Raw genomic sequence first — 19,305 nt, 5'->3', positions numbered from 1 at the left:
TTGCGATTGCCATATACGACCTTTTTAGGGACAGGAGCAGCGCTTTGGGCCTGTTGCAAACCTTCGATCTGAACCCCAGACGCCAAGAGTGCTTGCTTCCTTATTTCGGCCGCTGCCTTTTCTTCTTTCTGTTTCTTGGTAAGTAGGCGGCCCTCTTTCTTTGCTAATTCGCGTTTCGCCTGTGTAGCATCAAGACATAAGAGAATGAAGATAATAATAAAACACCATTTCAATACCTTTTCTTTCTCTTTCTTCCGTTGCTTCTCTTCTTCTTTCTTCCTTTCCTCTTCCTCCGCTAGCCTTTCTTCTTCCTCGATCCGCTTCCGCTCCTCCTCCTCTCGGCGCCGGGCCTCTTCTTCCAACCGTTTCTTCTCCTCCATCATCGCTTTCAGAGCGCTTATACCTCCCTTCTTCTTTCCGGCGGCAGGGGCAGGGGCAGGAGCGGGAGCAGGTTCATCATCCTTCTTCCCCTTTTTCTTCTTTTTCTTCTTAGAATCGGCTTTTCCAGCTTCTACCGCCTCCCCATCTTCGTTATCATCTTCTTGCTGAGCATCAGTCGTTGGTGGAGGAGCAGGAGCCTCAGTTTGAGGGGTATCACCCCCTGTCTTTTTTGCCGCGGCTTGAGCTTTCTTCTTAGCCTATATGCATGTAAGCCAACTCATAAAGTGCTAATAAATATGATTCACCCGCCTTTTCTCGTTCTTTCTTCAGCTTTTCCTTTTCCTTCTTCGATAGAATTTTAGGCGCGCCATCGCCATCGCCATCTTCTGCTGGGCCGTCCTCTGCCTCATCGACTGGAGCAGGAGGAGCACTCTCAACTTTGGTCTCTGCAGGCTTCTCAACTTCTGGCGTAGCTACGCTATCCATCAGCCATATTTCTTTGACAGATGACAGCAAAAACTCACCAGTACTTTCCGCATCAGGGGTCTCATCTTGAGACCCACCTTTCTTTCCTTTACCCTTTTTGGCCTTCTTGCCTTTTTCCTTGACGGGGCCCCATTCTTCGTCAGCCAGATCTTCAGCTGTAACCTCTAATGGTTTTTTGGCAACTTCTGGTGCTTCAGCGTCGACCCCACCATCGTCAAATGACTCGGCCTGTGCTTTCTTTGGTTTCTTCTTGTCTTTTTTGCCCTTACTCGTAGCTTTGATCGCAGACTAGGATTGAGATAAGTTGATATATAGATCGCGAGATAGATAGGCCGATGAGCATACCATTAACCCTCCGAAATCCTCATCCTCATCCTGTGCAGCTCCAGCATCTTCACTCTGAAGCATAGAAAAGGCCGAGAAGCCCCCTCCGGACTTTGCGGGTCGCGCATTCTCGTCATCAGAGACATTGGCTGTCCCCGTAGCGCTTGCATTGTTATTTTCTACCGATACGCCTGCTTTATCCCTACCGTGCCAAATATAAGATATTGGATGGCAAGATGACTCATATGTAGCCTACCAGTAATCGTCGTCGTTTCCCGCCTTTCCCTTTTTACCTTTGTTTTTTGGTGCCATGTCAGATGCTGATTACTGTTGTGGCTATATGATCGTATGCGAACGAGTGAGAGTGTGCTCGAGCACGGCAAAGGCTATACTTACTTGGATGAGATATTGTGGGCTAGGGTCCCGTAAGAGTCTCCGCGGGACGTCCATGGACCAATGGACCTTAGATCTCACACGTGCCCAAGCCCTGTGCCCGGGGTCCTTGTGCCAGTTCAGCTTTATGTCGTGCAGTGATTTACTTCGCAGAAGACCTCCATCGGTCACTCGAGTCGATCTAACATTTTTGTGAATTACGTTCGCCATCGTTGAAGACATGGGGCTTTTGACAATTATTAGAAAGAATCGGCAGAAAGAAAGGGAAATGCGGATTCTCTTTCTGTATGATTCACCGTATCAACTTATCGGTCATCCGGAATGCTGAAGGAAGCCTTAGAGGTCTTGATAATGCTGGGAAAACAACAATACTGAAGAAATTAAACGGCGAAGACATTATGACTGTGAGTCCGACATTAGGCTTCAATATCAAAACATTTCTTCATGGAAAGTAAGCGGGGAACTTTGTCTGAGGAGTTCACCGTAATTTGAACTAATATGTCCCCATCGATCTTTCTTATTGTTTACCAAAAGATACACATTAAACATCTGTACGTGCTTCTAACTTTCAATTGTTCCAAGGGCACACATGACTTGCTTTTCAGGGGATGTCGGAGGTCAACGAACCTTGAGGCCCTACTGGCGGAACTACTTTGAGCAGACAGACGCTATCGTCTGGGTAGTGGATTCAGGTGACAGGATGCGCATGCAAGACTGTAAAGAAGAACTCCATGCCCTCCTCCTCGAAGACGTAAGTACTATTGTTTCTTCCTATCACCTGATTCGATGTGGCTGATAACCCAAGTAGAGATTAGCAGGAGCTTCCCTCCTCGTGTTTGCTAACAAACAAGATATTCAGGGCTCTATGAACGATGTGGAGATCCGTGACGTACGTCCCATTATCTCAGTTCCGTGGTTCATTAACAAAGACTATTGTCTCCAGTCCCTGGATTTACTTTCGATCAAATCGCATCACTGGAAGATTATGTCTTGCAGCGCGGTCACAGGCCAGAATTTGGTTTCAGGCCTCGACTGGGTTGTTGAAGATGTCGCAAATAGGCTCTATTATAGCTCCACGACAATCACAAGTTGATATGACTAGTACCACTTCCCACATGCACACCTTGCTGCGCATCTCCCTTTCTGAGGTTCTTCACTATTAACCAGCATGCCATGCTGCTGCTAAGGTTTCACTCGGCAACTAAGTATCTTGTATTTCGCCATGGTACGTTCATACACCTTCAAAAGTATGATTCAGTGCTTGAACTGGATGACACAGACAAAGATAATGTGCACGTGGTAATAAGTATCAACGACATAGCTTCAGCGTCTATTTCCATCTTAATACTTACAAGGCGCTCCACACTTTGCCTGAGTAGTCTGTGTAATCCTATCCAGATAGAAGACAAGTGCTACTCGTAGCGCTTAGTCGGTCTGTGAAACCCGGTATCAGGTAGCTTCGTTTTTGTATTGCCCCCCTGACCGCGACGGCCGATAAGCAGAAGCTGGGCAAAACAATAAGAATCTGTAAGTCTGGACTAGGAAGTAAAAACCTGTATATGTATTGATAACTTGCCTACCATGTAAAAGAACACTTCTTCGTTATGATATTTTCAAAGGAGCATCAAAATGTATGTAAATGATGAGAAAATGCGATACTACTATGAGTTCATCTTGGGCTTGCTTTCACCCCCTGAACGCTGTCTGCTTCGCGATTGCCCCCCGGAATTCGTTAAGAACCTTCGATCACCATGTCTGAGCTAGCAGCCCAAGTAGGTGGATCATCGATTTTTCACGATTTGCCCATTTTAAATTTTCACAATCTGCCCTTAAATGAGAATTAGTGTGTGGTAGACAGATCCCAGTAGGCACCGAAGGCGCTCGGCATTGACACTAGGGGCCTTCTTTTTGATGCGTCTTCATTGAGAAGGTATACGTTCCATGTAGTACCATGCCTATCGCTTCAATAGGATAATTGTGACTGTTAGATCAACATTCGACAAGTCGCAAACCATGACTGATAAAGTACTCACTAGCACTAGTTCGTGAGGTTGCTTCCTGAAGGCCCGGTAATCAGATAAGAATCTGAAAGAGCCTAACAACAGACAGGCATTGAGCTTTGAGCGTAGTACAGTTGACTATCCAAGCTAGGAGGAAAAAAAAATTACTATCTCTTCACTCCAAAGTCGTCATCTTGCATGCACATGGTTTTGTGATCGCAGACCATAGTCGAACTTCTGAAGATCAGGTAAAGTTGATTGAGCTGAATCAACCGTTTTGCCGGTCATTGTTGTCTGAATCGGGGTAAAGTCTCTAAAAGGTTGAATCTATTGACAAAACAAAATCTGGTAGAAGAGTCGCTAGTGATCTATCTCGTAGATGATAAATTTCATGCTCCGCGATGGTAGTACAAGGCTGCAGTTCAAACTAATATATCATGGTCCGCCACCACTGACTGGAAGCAGTACAAAGTTTCAGAGCTTCTGAAGAACTTTGTAAGGACAAAGTAGGCTATCCATTTCCGTGGCCTTGTCTTATGTGTTGGGCGGCGAGAAAACAATAGTGCTGTGATAAATTGGTGTTTTGGTGGAATATCATCACACTGCGTCCGCGCCCAGCTGACTTGAAAACGGAATCTCAGGCGTTATTCATCGCCGTAAGGCATTGCCGTCACGATAATGAGGTTATGCCCCATGCACGTATCCAGATACGGCTCTTGTTCCGGTATTTCCAAAAAACATTGACTTCGAACTTGAAACAAAATAAAAAAGTTTAAGCGTACAGAGTTGACTCACGATTTCTATTGGAGGGAGAAATATACGGGAGTTGTCTGAACTTTAGTTACACAATGGAGGGACGGTGCGATGGATTCGCGCATTCGGATGTTTCTTACCGAACAGGCTGCGCGCAGGTGGCAGTATGGGGAGATTCGTTGACTGCATACGGCTACTATGACGAGCGTGCTATGGTAACAGAAAAAGACACGGAAATGTCGTGATTGGACTGGGAGTGCAAAGGTTCAGAGGGAACTGAGAAAAAGCAAAGAGCAACTCGCCGTATTCGCGTGCCCGTATAGGCACCTTGGAGAGAGATTCCGAGTGTGTAGCCGAAAAGCGTGGGAGCCACGTGTTACCAGGTTGGTAAAAAAGAGTACGAGAAAGCCTCCCAGGGATGTGGTGATTCATTTTCGCAGCTTTACAGCAGCACAAACAATGGCGGGATCACGCAGAATGATATATGCACAAGGGCTGTTTCACGAGTAAAGGCTATACAGGTTGGCAGCGCTTATCACCCAGGGACGCCCAACTCCGCGCTGTGGCAACGCTCGCAGGTCAGTGGCTCAAGACACGGACTGACAGTAATATCACTGACATTTCTTCCTCAAGGGCAGATTCTCAGATCCAACATTCGTATCGAATACAGTATCTTGGTTTCACTGAGATCGGTTCTCGCTTCTTCTTTCTTGTTGGCGTGGGGATCACCCATTTTCCAGCCAATTTCTCGTGTGTGTCTGCAGCGTGCAGGTGGGCATATGGATTCTGTCACCCTATTCGGTATCAATCTGATCCTGTTCTGCACGCCAAATCGAGATCCTATACAATCATATCGTTCCTGCAATGAATTCGGTGACCGATCAAATTTACATTTTGACTCCATTGTGGCATTCAGGTTCCCGCGAATCCTCTCGCCCATGAAACACAACCAACTTATCACCTCTATTTTTGCCGGTCTCAGCCCACGATGTATACCTATTTACCGTTTCAAATATTATACAACTCGTGGGTGCAAATATCCTGTCCGTCCGTATATAAAGCTCTACCAACTTCCGACAACTCATCCTCACTTTCGTTCTACCCTCCGCCCTCTTTTCTTATCTTCTTTGTAGCAATACCATCTACCATTACCATTTTATCCCATTGTCTTTCACAGCAATGTTGAACACCACATCCTCCTCTGCCCTCGCTTTCTCGCCATCGACGAGTTTCTATCGTTCGCCCTCTTCTCTCTCGCTAGTACTGCCTAGCCCCAAGTCACTATTATCGAGTTATGGTGGGTCCCCCTCTCTACCTCTTCTGTCGACACAAACACTTACTCGGATCTAGCTCGCGCTTCGGTCCTCGCCGTCCTCGATAAAGCAATAACCAGGGGTCACTTGACTGTCCAAGACTCCGAAGGGTCACATCACTTCGGGATCCGTGCAAAGGGCTGCAATGACGTTTACATAAAGGTCGTTAACAGCGATTTTTGGACCCGAATTCTCTTGTGAGTGCGCTTAACACTAGTCAGAGTAATAATTATTAATATGTAATGCAGTTCTCAGGACCTCGGTTGTAAGTGTTTTCCGAAATATTTCCTGGTTTTAGTTTCGTCTAAATGTGTGTCGACATCTCTAGTCAGCGAAGCTTACATGATAGGTGATGTTGAAGTTGATAACCTAAAGGCCGTCATGGACGTGAGTTATCAGTGTTTATGCTGTTGGCATCAGTATCATTGACTTTCTTCTCATGCATAGCTATGGCTTGACAATGAAACTGGCATGGACGGGTTGTCCTCCGCTGTCAGTCGTATATCATCGGCAATTTCCGGTGTATCCAACGCATTTCTTGGACAGACGCGATCCAAGGCGCGTCTGAATGCTATTGCGAGCTACGATCAGTCAAATGAGCTCTTCAAGGTATTTCCGTCCTTATTGTTTTTCAGCTTGTTGTCATGGCTTATTGTTCTGTGACAAAAGGCCTTTTTGAGTAAAGAAATGATGTATTCTTGCGCCCTCTGGAATGAAAACGAGGGTGGTGTGCGGGGTGATCTAACTGACGGTCCGACTCCTGGAGATCTGGAGGCTGCTCAGCTTCGCAAGATCCGACACGTTCTCACCAAGGCACGTGTTAAACGAGGTGACCGAGTTTTAGAATTTGGTTCCGGATGGGGAGGTCTAGCAATCGAGGTAAAATCTCACTGTTTATTGTTCAACTCTCCACTTTCTCATCAGTTTTCATTTTGGGCAGGCCGTTCGTACTTTTGGATGTGAAGTTGATACTCTGACCTTATCGGTCGAACAAAAAGCACTCGCCGAAGAACGGGTCAGAGAGGCAGGCCTCCAGGACTACATCCGAGTTCATCTTCTGGACTATCGTGAAATCCCAGCATCATTTGAAAAAGCCTTCGACGCTTTCGTCAGTATTGAAATGCTTGAAGTAAGTTACCAGATCATCAATTTAGGAATGATTGCTAATTTGAAATGTCCTATAGCATGTAGGATCAAAGGTATAACCCGTCCTATCAGTGTTTTCTACACAGATTACTGATGAGTCTCTTTTAGCACTACCAAACCTACTTCAAACTTGTCGATTTTGCTCTGAAGTCGGATCACGCGACAGCGGTCGTCAGTGCATCCACGTTCCCTGAGTCCCGATACTCCGGTTATCAGTTGAGTCACATATCTCAGCCCTTTGCCCCCTTTTAGCTGACTTTATTGTAGAGCGGAGGATTTCATGCGTCGCTATATGTGGCCGAATTCTTGTCTCCCTAGTGCCACCGCACTGATCAACGCCGCTCAGGCTGGGTCAGAAGGAAGGTTCACTCTAGAAGGAGTTGAGAACCATGCTGCTCGTGCGTGTCTCTCAGCCTATCCGTTTGGGTGCCCATCTCATTTTATTCTACTTCAGACTATCCCCGTACGCTTCGCGAATGGGGACGTCGCTTGGAAGCCAACATCAGCCAAGATTCCATCGTGAAGGACTACCCTGCGCTCCGTGACAGGGCAGAGTTTGAAGTCTTCAAAAGGAAGTGGCAATACCTGTTCGCATATGCTGGAGCAGGCTTTGCTAAAGGATACATCACTTGTCATATGCTAACATTCATCCGCGCAGTAAGTATATTACTCTTTTGTTCTTTGTCCTACGCTAATAAGTTATACAGAACGATGCTCCTGCCGCGTGCGATTAAGCATTACCGTGTTGGGCCCCCTGATTAGTCAGGCTATTATCTTTTTGTAGGATATAATATCTACGCGGCGACGTGTCTGAAGAAACGGAAAAATGTTGGAGATAGAAGACAGGTGGTATCATCATTCGTCTCAATAGAAGGCTGGGCCATAGTAGCGTACTACTCATATATTCTCACCATACACTGTATATAGGCAAGTAATAGCTATACAGCAGATATGATCCTTTTCATTTTTGCGGAACAACTTTGTAGCGGCGCACCAGGGTGCTTTGATCAATAAAATATTCGTTACTCCATGCTATTGTGTAGATTTTTACGTGCGTTTCCACTTGGCAACCTCTAAAGTTGCGGACAGCCGCCCCAAAGCTCTCACTGACTCTCAGGTACGTCCGGATGGGCCTTATAATTATCCTGAGAAAGCACTTACATGTGTCAGTAAAATTCCCGAGACAATAATAGGTATTGGATGACCGTCTGTGTGAAGCCTGTGGGACTGTACAAAAACGAACATAGCAAAACGAGGTTGACCCTAATCGATGAATCTGACAAGACATAAACAGCCCATCATGCAAACAAGCGCCGATTCGTATTATTATCAACGGAAACTCTGCTTGGAATGCCAGCATTACACAAAAACCTGCAGGCCGGTTTCATCGGTCCCTGTGCTGTATTAAGCAAGGCTTTTAGCACTCATCGGCAACAGGCGGTCAAATCAGCGCATAGAAATATCCACTCCAGCGGGGGCTGTTCTCATTATGAGAGGTTATGTGTCACAGTGTCCGACAAGGTTGATTTGCCTGGGTGCAGGGTAAAACAGGTGCATATGCCATGATCAACATTAGCCATAAGGTGCATTGATGTGGTTACTCACCACTGTACATGTTGCGCTCCGTAGATAGGCAAAGAAGCACTCGTGTAAGTGGTGTGTGTATCGGGACTTCTAAGTATTAAGCTTTTCTTCATTGCGGTAGAACACGTCGCGGTTCCACCCTGTCTTTTACCTCCATTAAAATGGCCGACGCGACTCCGTTGAAACTCGATATGGGCAAGAAGAAGCACCGAAACCTGCCATCGCGTCATAGTGTAAGGGGTGTTGATAGAATATCCCACCGTCGGGACCGCTCGGACAACCATCTATGTACAGGTTTCGCTGATAACGGACCGAAGTCGTATGTCATAAGTGTTCACAGAGGTTTGGCAGTGGGCGAGTATGCCCTGCTGCGTCAAGAACTAGCGAATGGAACGGGTGAATACTGAACAGTGCTCATACGTTATACCGAGATCCTTCGTACCCGAGCGAGTTTCACAGGTCGGGACAAGCGGCTCGAGAAAGATATGTGTAAAACTTGTGTAAAACAACCAAGTAAAAACATTCAATTACACAAATAGGAAACTCGTTTAGAGAATCTACCGCGATAACTCCGCGCGGCCCCTTGATTTCTTCTATCAGATTGGTATTGGCAGTTAGTTTCTTCTATGTATAACCATTGTTCGGAAAAAAGGCAATACCATTGGCAGCCTTGGCATCGTTAACTCGAGCGAACATGAGAAACACAACGGGGACCTCAGGCTCTTACATTCATCTTTCTGTCTGGAAAACATTGAGCGTGAGAGGACGGCTTCTTAAGCGAAGGTGGACTCTCAATGAACGGGAAGAGAGGGCCGGGGCCTGGAAGTGCTCACGGTTGAATAAGTATGTCGTCGAGTAAACGCCGCATCATGAGACATACCATGCAATCAGATTTCAAGCGAGCAGAAAATCTTAGCACGAGGAGGCAAAAGCTTACTTGAGCCGCATTTTATGTGGAGTTGTTGCTATGTGTGCGGAACAGGGATACACAACGGCACCTGGATGCTACTAGTAGTAAGTTTCTGGTTCGTCAAAATGACGAAAAAATGACGGTACCTCACGTTGTTCTCCTGCCTGTCTGTAATGTGCAAATGGACCTGTGCCATTGGTCGTGGCAATACTACCACAGTCCTCAGGCTGTCTGTCATTATATACGCCACGATAACTCACCTTTACATGGGCCCAGGCTCTAGAGACTAATTATAAACTGACTGTATAGTTTTTTAGGCGGCTACACTCACTAATGTTACCACTACCAAGGCAGCGCAAGCAGCGATCGGTGCGAATTGAAATTGCAACAGTTGCAAGTCTGTAAACGGGTAAATAATACTTACAGGTCTCAGCTACGGCTCACCATGAGACAGTCGCTGTGTCGAAAGGGATTTACGTGGCGAAGAATTTAGATAGTGGGATATTTCTGTCAGCACGAATACTGTCATGATAACGCGAACTCTTGGATTTTTAAGAGTCCCTTCTGGCCTCCCATGCATGGGAGACTTGTTTAGGATAACTTCAAGCTGAACGCTTTTACTCGGGAGTACTGCAGGAATATTGCTTATAAATTCTCTTGGCAGCGAGGAAAGCGCTTATCGCGACCACATCTGTTGTCAGATAAATTTTATATCGCCGTCACATTTGACATTATTGACCATGGGCCATACCATTTCTTCAGAACAAACTCCAGTCTGGATCCATATATACAAGTTTTGAGCTTGAAATGTATGGTCAAGATAAGTCACTTACAGATTTTCTCCGACTCAAGAGTTAATATATGGGTGTAAGTTGATATAGTACTATTAATAAGGAACACATACAAATCATGGTCTAATTGGCAAGATATCTAAAACAATATAAGGAGTGGGTATAGAAACAAATATATTTCCGGTAGAATGAATGCACATGCCATAAGTGCACGTAAAATCAGGAATGCATGTTAAGGGAGTGACCTAGTAGGATCGATCTTCAGAGTCCATGATTGGAGTTCCTTAAGGGAAGGAGCGGCCAGAGCATGCGAATTGGCGGACGTAAACAAAGTGAAGGAAAAGCGTTTCTATGACAGAAGTCAGTCGATGCCTAGAGTCAGACGTAAAGCAACTCACGCCTAACAACAATTCCTTATTAGGATCGTTTTCGACGTTAACACCGTGAAGGCTGACGATTCCGATCTCTTCCAATTCATTCGAGTGCGTGTAAATATGGATGTAGGGCCTTGATCTCTTAATAAGCTTCCCGTACGTCAACCACTAAATTGACTGACCTTCGAAGAACAAACCATCGCTTTTCCCATATGTTTTGGCCGGCATCGGTAAGAATTAGCAGATAGCCTTTCTTAGTGGGTCCGTCGCTGTGCAAGAAGATCGTATAAGTTCAGCCGAATGGGAATCTATGGTCGGCACTTGCCTTTGCGATACCAATTTAGTACTGGAGATAAGCTTCACACCTTCTTGAAGTTCAAGAGTAGAAGCTTTGCGTGCCGAATCAGAATTCTCGGGATCAGAAGGCTCCTGGCTCAGGGTGATCTGAAAACGATGCAAGTCAGGGGAACAGGGGTGATGGATGAGATGAATTCCCAGGACACTGACCTCTCCTGTGTGACCGAAACGTTTCTGCCACAATTCCAGGGCTTTCCGCACTAATACGTCGGAACCCCATACGGCGGCAGACTCCGAGTGGTCGAGGCGTGTCGGCGAAGAAGCAAGTATAACACGTATGGCTTGCACATCAGCAGCACGTCGCTCTGTTGAGACCAAACGGTTATAGTCTTCAACCACGGAAATGCCACGAGCTCTCCAAACGCCCAAGGACTCTTCGCCGCGAACATATTTTTCAGATGTATCCAGACGCCAAAGATCCTTTGGTGAGCGAGTAAGAGGAGGAGACAAACGGACTTTGAATATCGCGCTAGTCTTGAGTAAAATCTTGTTAGAACTTAACAGAGTCAGTAGACGAGAAGGGGGACGAGCATCCCGCGTTTGCATTGTTACGGCGACGTCCATGGTAAAATGCACAGGTTCGCTGCATGTCTCCACGGCGACATACCAACTGAGCTGAAGGAGGATACGGTGATTGCTGGCTGTGACACGATTGAGCAATAATGAATCGTGCACACTGGAATCCCAAAGTGCTTCCCCCGTTAATGTCCCCGTTCCATCTGGTTTGAAATCGACTGTCTGCTCTGCTAGCAAGGGAAGTGTAACCAATGCTTTGGATGTAGAATCGTGCACACGGCCTTTCGGATCAAGTAACCGCACATTCCCCAGCCGCACCTTCGTAAATTCCGACCATGGGAGCTGGTTTCCCGAGTCCGACGATAAGAACAAGTGAACCCGCCTCTGCAGACCCTGATGGAGTGAAAATGCACCCGGATCGAGACTACCTTGGGAAATGACGGAGACCGGATCATATTGTCCATCTGGACCCAATTCGCGTATCTGTACCCAAGCTACCACATCATGACTTTGTTCTACAACGAAATCGGTTTCAGAACGACGCATTGCAGGGAGAACGGTAGGCGGAGACTCGATTGGAGCGGTGGAAGTTGCATGAGAGGGATGGAGTTTGAGTTCACGCATTTCATCCCAACGTTCTAGGCGCTCCAAGTATGTGGGTTTTACGGCCGCGAAGAATTCAATTGGCGCGTAACCATGACGTAGGTGTGTGATGACCTTTGAAGGCGCCACGATGGAGAAGCTACGGCGGAACCTGAGCCCTGATAGTGAAGACGTGTCCATTTCAAGAGTGGAGGATGAGAAAATTTCTTCTGTGGTGAGTGACGGTCCTACGAAGGAAGACAGTCGCACTTGCAAGTGAATAGCAGAAAAATCGTGGGAGGACAGGCCCTTCACGGAGTCGATAGTCAGGAAAAAGGTAAGTTTGCTCCCTGGTGTGATAGAAGTTGGGGCAGGGGAGGTAGGTCGCGTCGAAGCATTCGATGCATTCCCATGCTTTGAGGGCAAGATAACATTTATGATCTTGATATCGACTCGACAAGATCCAATAGCTTCAGATGTATATCGGCAAAATATCGGCACTATAGATGACGACGATGACCGGCGGGAAAGGGGCGCGAGAGAAATTAGGGCATTGCCGATGAATGAGTACTGTGGTGGTGGGGAATCATAGAAAGGTTCGTCCGAAGAAAAATGCTGAGTGTATGATGGACGGTCGATATATGTGGTGAGATTGCGCATTCGCTGAAGCTGCTGCTGAAGACGATCCAAAGACCACGTATAAATCGCGTTATGACGTTTGTCTAGGACCTTGATGGCCACGGAAGGTTGAGTTAAGGATGCGAGCACAGGGTCAGCGACGTCGCCGAACTCGTCCAAACCAGCGATGGTGTCAACTCCTGACATTGGTGCTGCCAAGGAGCCTCCAGACGCAATTGTAAAGTTATAAGAGACTTCTTTTCCCAATTCCTTGCTGGTGGTAAATCAGTATCATTTTCAAGACAAACATTCCACCTGATTCATACCTAATCACATTAGCCTCCTTAACAACCACAGCATTAGATAGCACCGTTTCAGCCATTGAAAATGACCGATGTGCCCTCCACTTGTCCAGTACCTTACGTATTAGTCTCAACTGTTTTGCAGAGTAGATGATAGGTTCAAAGGGAATCATATCAACGTCAGTTTCTCCTCGGGCACGGGCATCCAGTAGGCGTCTCATCTGTCTTTGAACGAGCTTCAATTGGTGTTCCATGTGGTCTTTTTCTACCTTCAAATCGTCTGCTTCTGTCGATTCGGTGATGGCTTGCAAACGAGATTCCAATTGGTGCTGTACGTCCTTCAGAGGTCCATCCATTTCTGGGCTACCATGACTTGGGCCAGCATCTAGGCTTGTATCGTCCGTAGTCGCATCACTTGAAAACGGTCGGCCAGACTCACTCCATACATCGTCAGCCTGGCTAAGACTGCTTTCGGGCCGTGGTTTTGAATTGTGATCCCGCATTGTCTTCACTTTAGTAATTCTTTCGAATAACTTATTAATTTCTTCGTCTGGTAAATTGTCGAGAGTGGGGTCAAGACCGAGGCGAGCGAGAGCAGCTTCTCGTCGGGCAAAATTCCAGTCCACATCGGCTTCATCGGCGGACGAGGACGTTGGAGAGTCTGGACGAGTAGACGGTGGTGCAGGTTCGCCTCCTTCCAAATCTGCCGCGGTAACACTAAGATGCATATTGGACCTAGCCGTGGCACGATCTCGTAGTTTGCGAACCTCTTCTGGATTGTTGAACCTGAACACATGATGTTCACCTGTACTCCAATGTTGAGTGAGTCATTTCTACAGAGTCACTGTACTGACCTAGAATTATGCGGAAACCGGAACGAAGTTTGTATGCCTAGGTAAATTATAAGTATAATGACCACAGCAATATCATCGCAGCAACGACGCACTTGACCCGGTGATACTTGTTTCCCATTTAAAAACTGTCGATATTAAGCTACAGCAAGTTTCTGGGCCATTTAAAAATATACTCACCGTCACACTATTTGGCATAGAGTGCAAAGTTACTTTCCCATCATTGTTTTCAAAGTAGCAATGTTCCTCGAGAATGTTGTCCCCACTAAGGCGTATGGCTGCAGGTTTCTGACTGTCCAATCGCCCAATCTACGGACAATTATAACCATGGCCAGCTTATGACATTGAGCAGTCCACTGACCATCGTAGAACCAGGTTTGATCTGGTAGATTAGACATTCACTCATCAGCGGATCTGCATCATCACGTGAGTTACTATCTATGTTGCAAAGATAGACTATACTGACCTTCATTCTAGAGGTAAGGTAACGATCGTCTGACGTAAGTGCGGTTCCCCAGGAAATGAATGGAAACCTACTAAATTAACCAGATGCGGCATCTGAGTATTCAAGCATTTTAGTGTATGTTTCACAGCGGCGTCTAAAGTATTTACCTTCTTCGGTGTGTGTACACCAACAAGATTCTTCTCGACCGTGATCCCAAGCTCTTCTAATGCTTTCTCGCGCTCCTTCTGTACTTCTTGTGTTCTAGTCATCTTCTCCTCCCAGGTTTCGTTTAGACTCTCCATCAGCTTCTCGCTTGCCTCCATCTGCTCTTGTAGCTCTGCCTTCGTAACAGTCTTGATCTTTCCATCCTTTGTCTGGTAAGTTACTTTCTGCTTCTCAGGAGGAACCGTAGGGTCAAAGGTATCCTCGCCACTCGATCCAGCCACACGTGCTGTGAGATGTGGAGTCCTTAGCACAGGTCACTCCAGTATAAACGCAAGAATTTTACCTCGCAGCATCTCCAACTCCTCTTTCAACTCACGAACAAGTTTGGCATTAGGATCTTCGTTGACTACAGCCTTGTTCTTAATCTTCTTGGCTTGATCTGCGTAACGCAGTGTACTCAAAGTTTCTTCATAATCGGCGGGAGATATAGCAGCAATCATGGCGGTTTTTGAATTACCCCCCAAGCTATCTTTCAATAGCCAAGTTAGAACCTGTTAAAGTCAAGTCAAAGTTTCCGTAAGTTACTGGGTAGTGATATTTTTGTATCGGATAGACGCGTACGGAGTCACGGTACGGGACAAATTCCTCTGCTTTTCCTTTCTTCCCCTTCTTCCCGCTATCTTGACTGGCAACAGCCAATGATGATATGACTTTACCAAGAGTGGTGAGTGATTTGTTAATGTTAGCGCCCTCCTTGAGACGTTGGCCCGTAGCTCCGGTGGAATTTGCACGTTCCGAACCAGCTAGATCGACCAAACTGAAATGCGCTTGAGACAAAAAGGCGATGACACACAACAGCAGGGGACGAACCTAATTCGGGAGACCTTCTCTGTGTCCAAGTTGGTACCGACGTCATGTTTCTTCATAGAAAGGAGAAGGGTGAATACTGCATGGGAACGAGATGACCTAGAATCATGTCCTTAGAAAGTAGTTTGGCGCATATATGTTGAAGAAATGGGACGCACGTCTCATTCATATTCGTCGCAGCAACCGTTCGAGCTTTGTTTCCTTCGTCCATGAGCGTCATCATCTCGTCGTAACTGTTTACAACGAGCTTTGACAGATCTTCGACGTATGGCCCTAGACTAGGATGCTCGCGAACACGCAAATTCCCAGAGTTCTTGGGATTTAGAAGGTCTCGGACTTTCTCGTTGTAAATCTAGGGGAATATATCATTTGGGCGCCATGCAAGGCGAAGGATGGCATTCACGAACCTCGATATATGACACCTCCACAGTAAAGCTCACGTTTGGATCGACCAATTTTTTATCTTCTACTCGTACAAATAACTCCGAACAAGTTAGTGGAATAATGCCTTTGTCGGGTCCATCTGCAAAGACACGATAAGCAGCAAAGACGTCGGAATATAGGAACGAAACGTACACCCCATCATACTAGCGAGTTTATCAGAAGGTCAGAAGTCACTCTCTCTAGGATTTCATCATGCTTACCTATATGACTTCCCCGATCCTGTATGCAACGAAACGAGTAAGCGACGAATTTCTAGCGAATGAGTTGACAGGTTACGATACCAGTTTGACCATCTTTTCTTCAAGAAGTAAGTCATATCATCTGGGTAGTCAGCCATGTAAAAACTCACATGCTAATATACACGCGTTAAACCCTGCGAACCCATGGTCCAGCAACTCTTTCCCTAAATCATCGTATAGTGTCTGTTGTGAACAATACCCCGGCTCATCTCTCGGGCCCGCCGACCAGTAACTCTTGTCAAAGCTGAAGGGCATCGTTTTCCGCTCGGTGGCACGCTTCGAGTCTTGCGACGATCCTGACTCTGGGGGATCGAGGAAAGTCTGGTTTCCTTGCATGCGGATGAGGGGCTTGGCACCCCGCGCAAGTTCTTCATGTTTGAATTAATTGTGAAAGGAAACGGGGTATCAGCACAATATACAATAAGAATATGAGTTTGTGGTATTGATTGGAGAGAAACATAGCACACGAACCGCGACTGTTGAGCGGCCTACATCGCACGACGACCTTGATGTTTCCGTCACCATGCTCGGCCATGTCCTATGGTGACAGTGCGGTGGACCAGCAGCAGGATTAGAAATTGAGAATTAAGCAGATATAGAAAAAAAAATGTAAAGATGGAGTAGTTGTGTATTGCGGTCCTGGTCAACCTAGTAATTTCACGCGTGTTTCCGTCAGAGCCTCATCACAACAGCTCGCGTGGCACAGCTCCCCTCAGTTACACCGCTTACGCCACATTTCCATACACACCGGAAAAATAAAGTCTCAATCTGTAGTCTGAAAAGTAATGCCAGTCTGTACTCTGGGGAGGCGACAAATTTAAAATTCATCGCAAATCATATCTGATATGCGAATCTCCCTAAAACCACACCTTTATTGCATTCGTGAAAGCAAGACTACAGACATTAGTTTCCCTCACGTGCAACTTGACAATACTATATGCCACTGAAATACTTTTGAAGTGAAGTGTAAAGTACCACACAAGGTCTCTTAGTATGCCTCGCGTACTCTCTTCGTTCTTTGTGCCAGTTGGTCGGGCAGATTATCGATGTTGGCCACCAAGGCTCTCACGAACAGGTTATGAAGGGGCATTTCGCTCTCCTATACGCAGACCACAGAAGGCGCTCACAGCAAATCAAAATCGTCGAGCTGCAAATGCTTGGTGAGTAGACGATCTAGTATCAGCCGACTCAATACGTACCTCGTCATTGTATGCCATGATAGTTCTCTTCAGTTTGGACGTGTCGACCCATGTGACAAAGTCTTCCATGTGTCTGAAAGCTGAATGAGCTGACTGTTGAAGAGAAAAGTATACGAGTTACGAACCTTGTGACAAGATATGCAGGATCTGTGATGGTATCTGGACCAACACGGACATGACCTTGTTCGATGAATTTTGCAGCCTGCGTGGTGAAGTTTAGCGTTAGAGTTCCTGATTGCTCAGCCCATGGTACCCACCGCACTGACTGACTCGGCCATTTTGGACATGCACATGAAGACAGCCAGACGGCGTCGACAGAAAGCGGCGACGGTGAGTTTATTTTCTACGTCGCTCAGTTTTGCAGCCGAGTTAAGGATGCCGATATCATAGAGCTTGGAGAGGAGATGGCCTTCCATTCGGGAGCGAAAGGGGTCCTGAGGGGGGAGCATGGAGACTCTGTGAGCGAAAGCCCTCAGAGATCCACATAGTTTGTTGTACCTGTGGGAGTGGTGAGAGGAGATTGGGGGAGGGGAAGGATGATATTACTTGTGGTAGTCTTCTCGATCTTGGAGGTGGTACCGGCGCATGACTTTAATCTCTCGTATGTTGGCATCTTGTTTCCACTGTTTTTGGTGAGTGTGTGTTGTGTTTTATAACGAAAGACATACGTTGAGAAAGTCGACTTTCTTGAGGAGTTTCTTTTCGTGGAACTTGAACTGGCGGACCATTTGTGGAGGAGAAGAGAGATTTTTGAGTTATGTAAACGGGTACCGCCTAGCCACGTGGGTTTGGAAGCCTGCGTGTGAGCGCGCTGCAGGCTGTTAGATTGAACAACCTTGGGTCCGTTTAACACCTTGTTCCCGACGTCGTCCCCGTCCTCCTCCCGTCAACAAACATCCTTCATCGTCGTCGCAAACGTCCTGCTCGCATCTTTCCCTCTTTTTTCACCGCTTCACACCACACACCCTCCTCCGCCGCACCTTTCGATTCCTCGATCTCTTCCTCTCCCGCGACAGCAAACGTCCTTCTCCCATCTTAACCCCCATCTTACTCTTTTCTTGCACCTCAAACATCCTCCCTGTCTTGGCCTTCGTCCCTTCCTGGCCTCGTTTTCTCTTTTTCTCGCCACCTTGATCGGCAAGGGCGACCGACAGAGATGAACCGTACTCAGAGTGACAACATGATTCGACAACAGCAGGGCATGCCTCCTCTTGGCCAAATGCCACTAAATACTTCCCACTTTCTTCAAAACCAACAACAGCCAGGTCAGCAGCAGCAGCCTTCCGCTCGCATGAACCTCGTCCCGAACTCAAACTCCAATCCTGCAGCCATGCTCGGAAATCCTCAGCCAAACAGCGCAAACAACTCCCAAATCTCTGCTGCTCAGTATCAGCTCAGTCTACAACGGCGGCAACAGCTCTATTTTCAACAGTCCCAGAATGCTCAGATGAACGGTTCCCCAAACACATCAGCTGCCCCCCACATGGGCGCATCTCCTCATAATGCTATGGGTTTTCCGGGTACCATGATTCAGCAAGGAAATGGCGGTCAACTACGTCGTGTAGCCTCGCATCCTCAGTCCCTCAACCAGACCGCTGGCCATGTAGGCGGTATGCATCCCGGTCAACAGGGCGTAGCTACTCTGAGCATGGGCATGAACCCGCAGACAAGTTTACCCGCGCACTTGCGCCAGGCACAGCAGCAACAACAACAACACCAGCAGATGGGCGTGCGGATGCCGCAGATGCAGGGCCCAATATCACCAGATATCCCCATGGCTATTGGCCGACAGCCGAATCCTGGTATGCCTCAAAATCCTACACGAACCTCCACTTCTTCAGCCCAGTTGATGGCGAGCTTGGTTCAGCCATCCGGTCTTGTACAAGCTCAATCAGGAGGTGGACAGCCGCCCTTATCCTTACCGCAGAGTGGGTTCCAACATCCTATTCCTCATCAAACATCTTCCCTATCATCTTCGTCACCTCGTCCCGGAAATCACCCTCAAAATCTCAATCCCGCAGGAATGTCGATGGCTACATCGGGATCTTCACAAGGATCTGGGCCGAGAGCTCCATTAAATTCGGACAACGTCATGTTCATGAACTTTCACAATCCACCATACTCTCAAACACATGGGCGGATGCAACAAGGGGGTCCACAGTTCGCTTTCAATCCTTCCTCGGGTTCTCCTAGTCAACAGATCGATATTCCGCAATCGATAAACGGGCCGCCATTAAATTCATCTAATCCACCCAACCGCTCAAA

General features: G+C 46.9%; 5 protein-coding genes across 5 annotated transcripts; 2 read left to right on the top strand and 3 right to left on the bottom strand.

Moving 5' to 3' along the window:
* Window positions 1-1,723: 1,723 nt before the first annotated feature.
* On the top strand, window positions 1,724-3,198 carry SERLADRAFT_460023 (uncharacterized protein; the record flags this gene model as incomplete). The annotated part of the gene is made up of 7 exons (XM_007315164.1): window positions 1,724-1,869; window positions 1,925-2,035; window positions 2,119-2,135; window positions 2,190-2,335; window positions 2,393-2,473; window positions 2,528-2,809; window positions 2,864-3,198. The coding sequence occupies 6 exons, from the start codon at window positions 1,805-1,807 to the stop codon at window positions 2,675-2,677; spliced, it is 570 nt and encodes a 189-aa protein (XP_007315226.1).
* Window positions 3,199-5,466: 2,268 nt separating this feature from the next.
* Window positions 5,467-7,697, top strand: cfs1 (uncharacterized protein; the record flags this gene model as incomplete). Its single annotated transcript, XM_007316167.1, has 12 exons — window positions 5,467-5,634; window positions 5,688-5,847; window positions 5,899-5,915; window positions 5,979-6,037; window positions 6,098-6,259; window positions 6,320-6,529; window positions 6,591-6,779; window positions 6,835-6,849; window positions 6,905-7,011; window positions 7,064-7,194; window positions 7,251-7,453; window positions 7,504-7,697. 12 exons carry the CDS (start codon window positions 5,517-5,519, stop codon window positions 7,528-7,530), a joined length of 1,398 nt encoding a protein of 465 aa, XP_007316229.1.
* Window positions 7,698-7,979: 282 nt separating this feature from the next.
* On the bottom strand, window positions 7,980-8,511 carry SERLADRAFT_460017 (uncharacterized protein; the record flags this gene model as incomplete). Its single annotated transcript, XM_007315163.1, has 2 exons — window positions 7,980-8,327; window positions 8,402-8,511. A coding segment is annotated over one exon (177 nt), but the record flags the coding sequence as incomplete, so codon positions are not given.
* Window positions 8,512-10,158: 1,647 nt separating this feature from the next.
* SERLADRAFT_354579 (uncharacterized protein) lies at window positions 10,159-16,376 on the bottom strand (the record flags this gene model as incomplete). The annotated part of the gene is made up of 20 exons (XM_007315162.1): window positions 10,159-10,430; window positions 10,480-10,588; window positions 10,638-10,724; window positions 10,777-10,780; window positions 10,803-12,802; window positions 12,855-13,635; window positions 13,685-13,721; window positions 13,777-13,809; window positions 13,862-13,990; window positions 14,043-14,095; window positions 14,215-14,239; window positions 14,294-14,577; window positions 14,635-14,842; window positions 14,913-15,108; window positions 15,162-15,257; window positions 15,317-15,510; window positions 15,566-15,681; window positions 15,872-15,895; window positions 15,952-16,209; window positions 16,313-16,376. 20 exons carry the CDS (start codon window positions 16,374-16,376, stop codon window positions 10,314-10,316), a joined length of 4,815 nt encoding a protein of 1,604 aa, XP_007315224.1.
* Window positions 16,377-16,672: 296 nt separating this feature from the next.
* On the bottom strand, window positions 16,673-17,776 carry SERLADRAFT_460012 (uncharacterized protein; the record flags this gene model as incomplete). The annotated part of the gene is made up of 6 exons (XM_007315161.1): window positions 16,673-16,988; window positions 17,041-17,113; window positions 17,166-17,242; window positions 17,298-17,538; window positions 17,587-17,663; window positions 17,709-17,776. 6 exons carry the CDS (start codon window positions 17,766-17,768, stop codon window positions 16,965-16,967), a joined length of 552 nt encoding a protein of 183 aa, XP_007315223.1.
* Window positions 17,777-19,305: the final 1,529 nt, after the last annotated feature.

This window comes from Serpula lacrymans, assembly GCF_000218685.1.
Source record: "Serpula lacrymans var. lacrymans S7.9 unplaced genomic scaffold SERLAscaffold_4, whole genome shotgun sequence".
NCBI classification, from domain to species: Eukaryota; Fungi; Basidiomycota; class Agaricomycetes; order Boletales; family Serpulaceae; genus Serpula; species Serpula lacrymans.
Note: the sequence above shows the minus strand (reverse complement) of the source record. Positions and strands in the feature narration are given on the sequence as shown.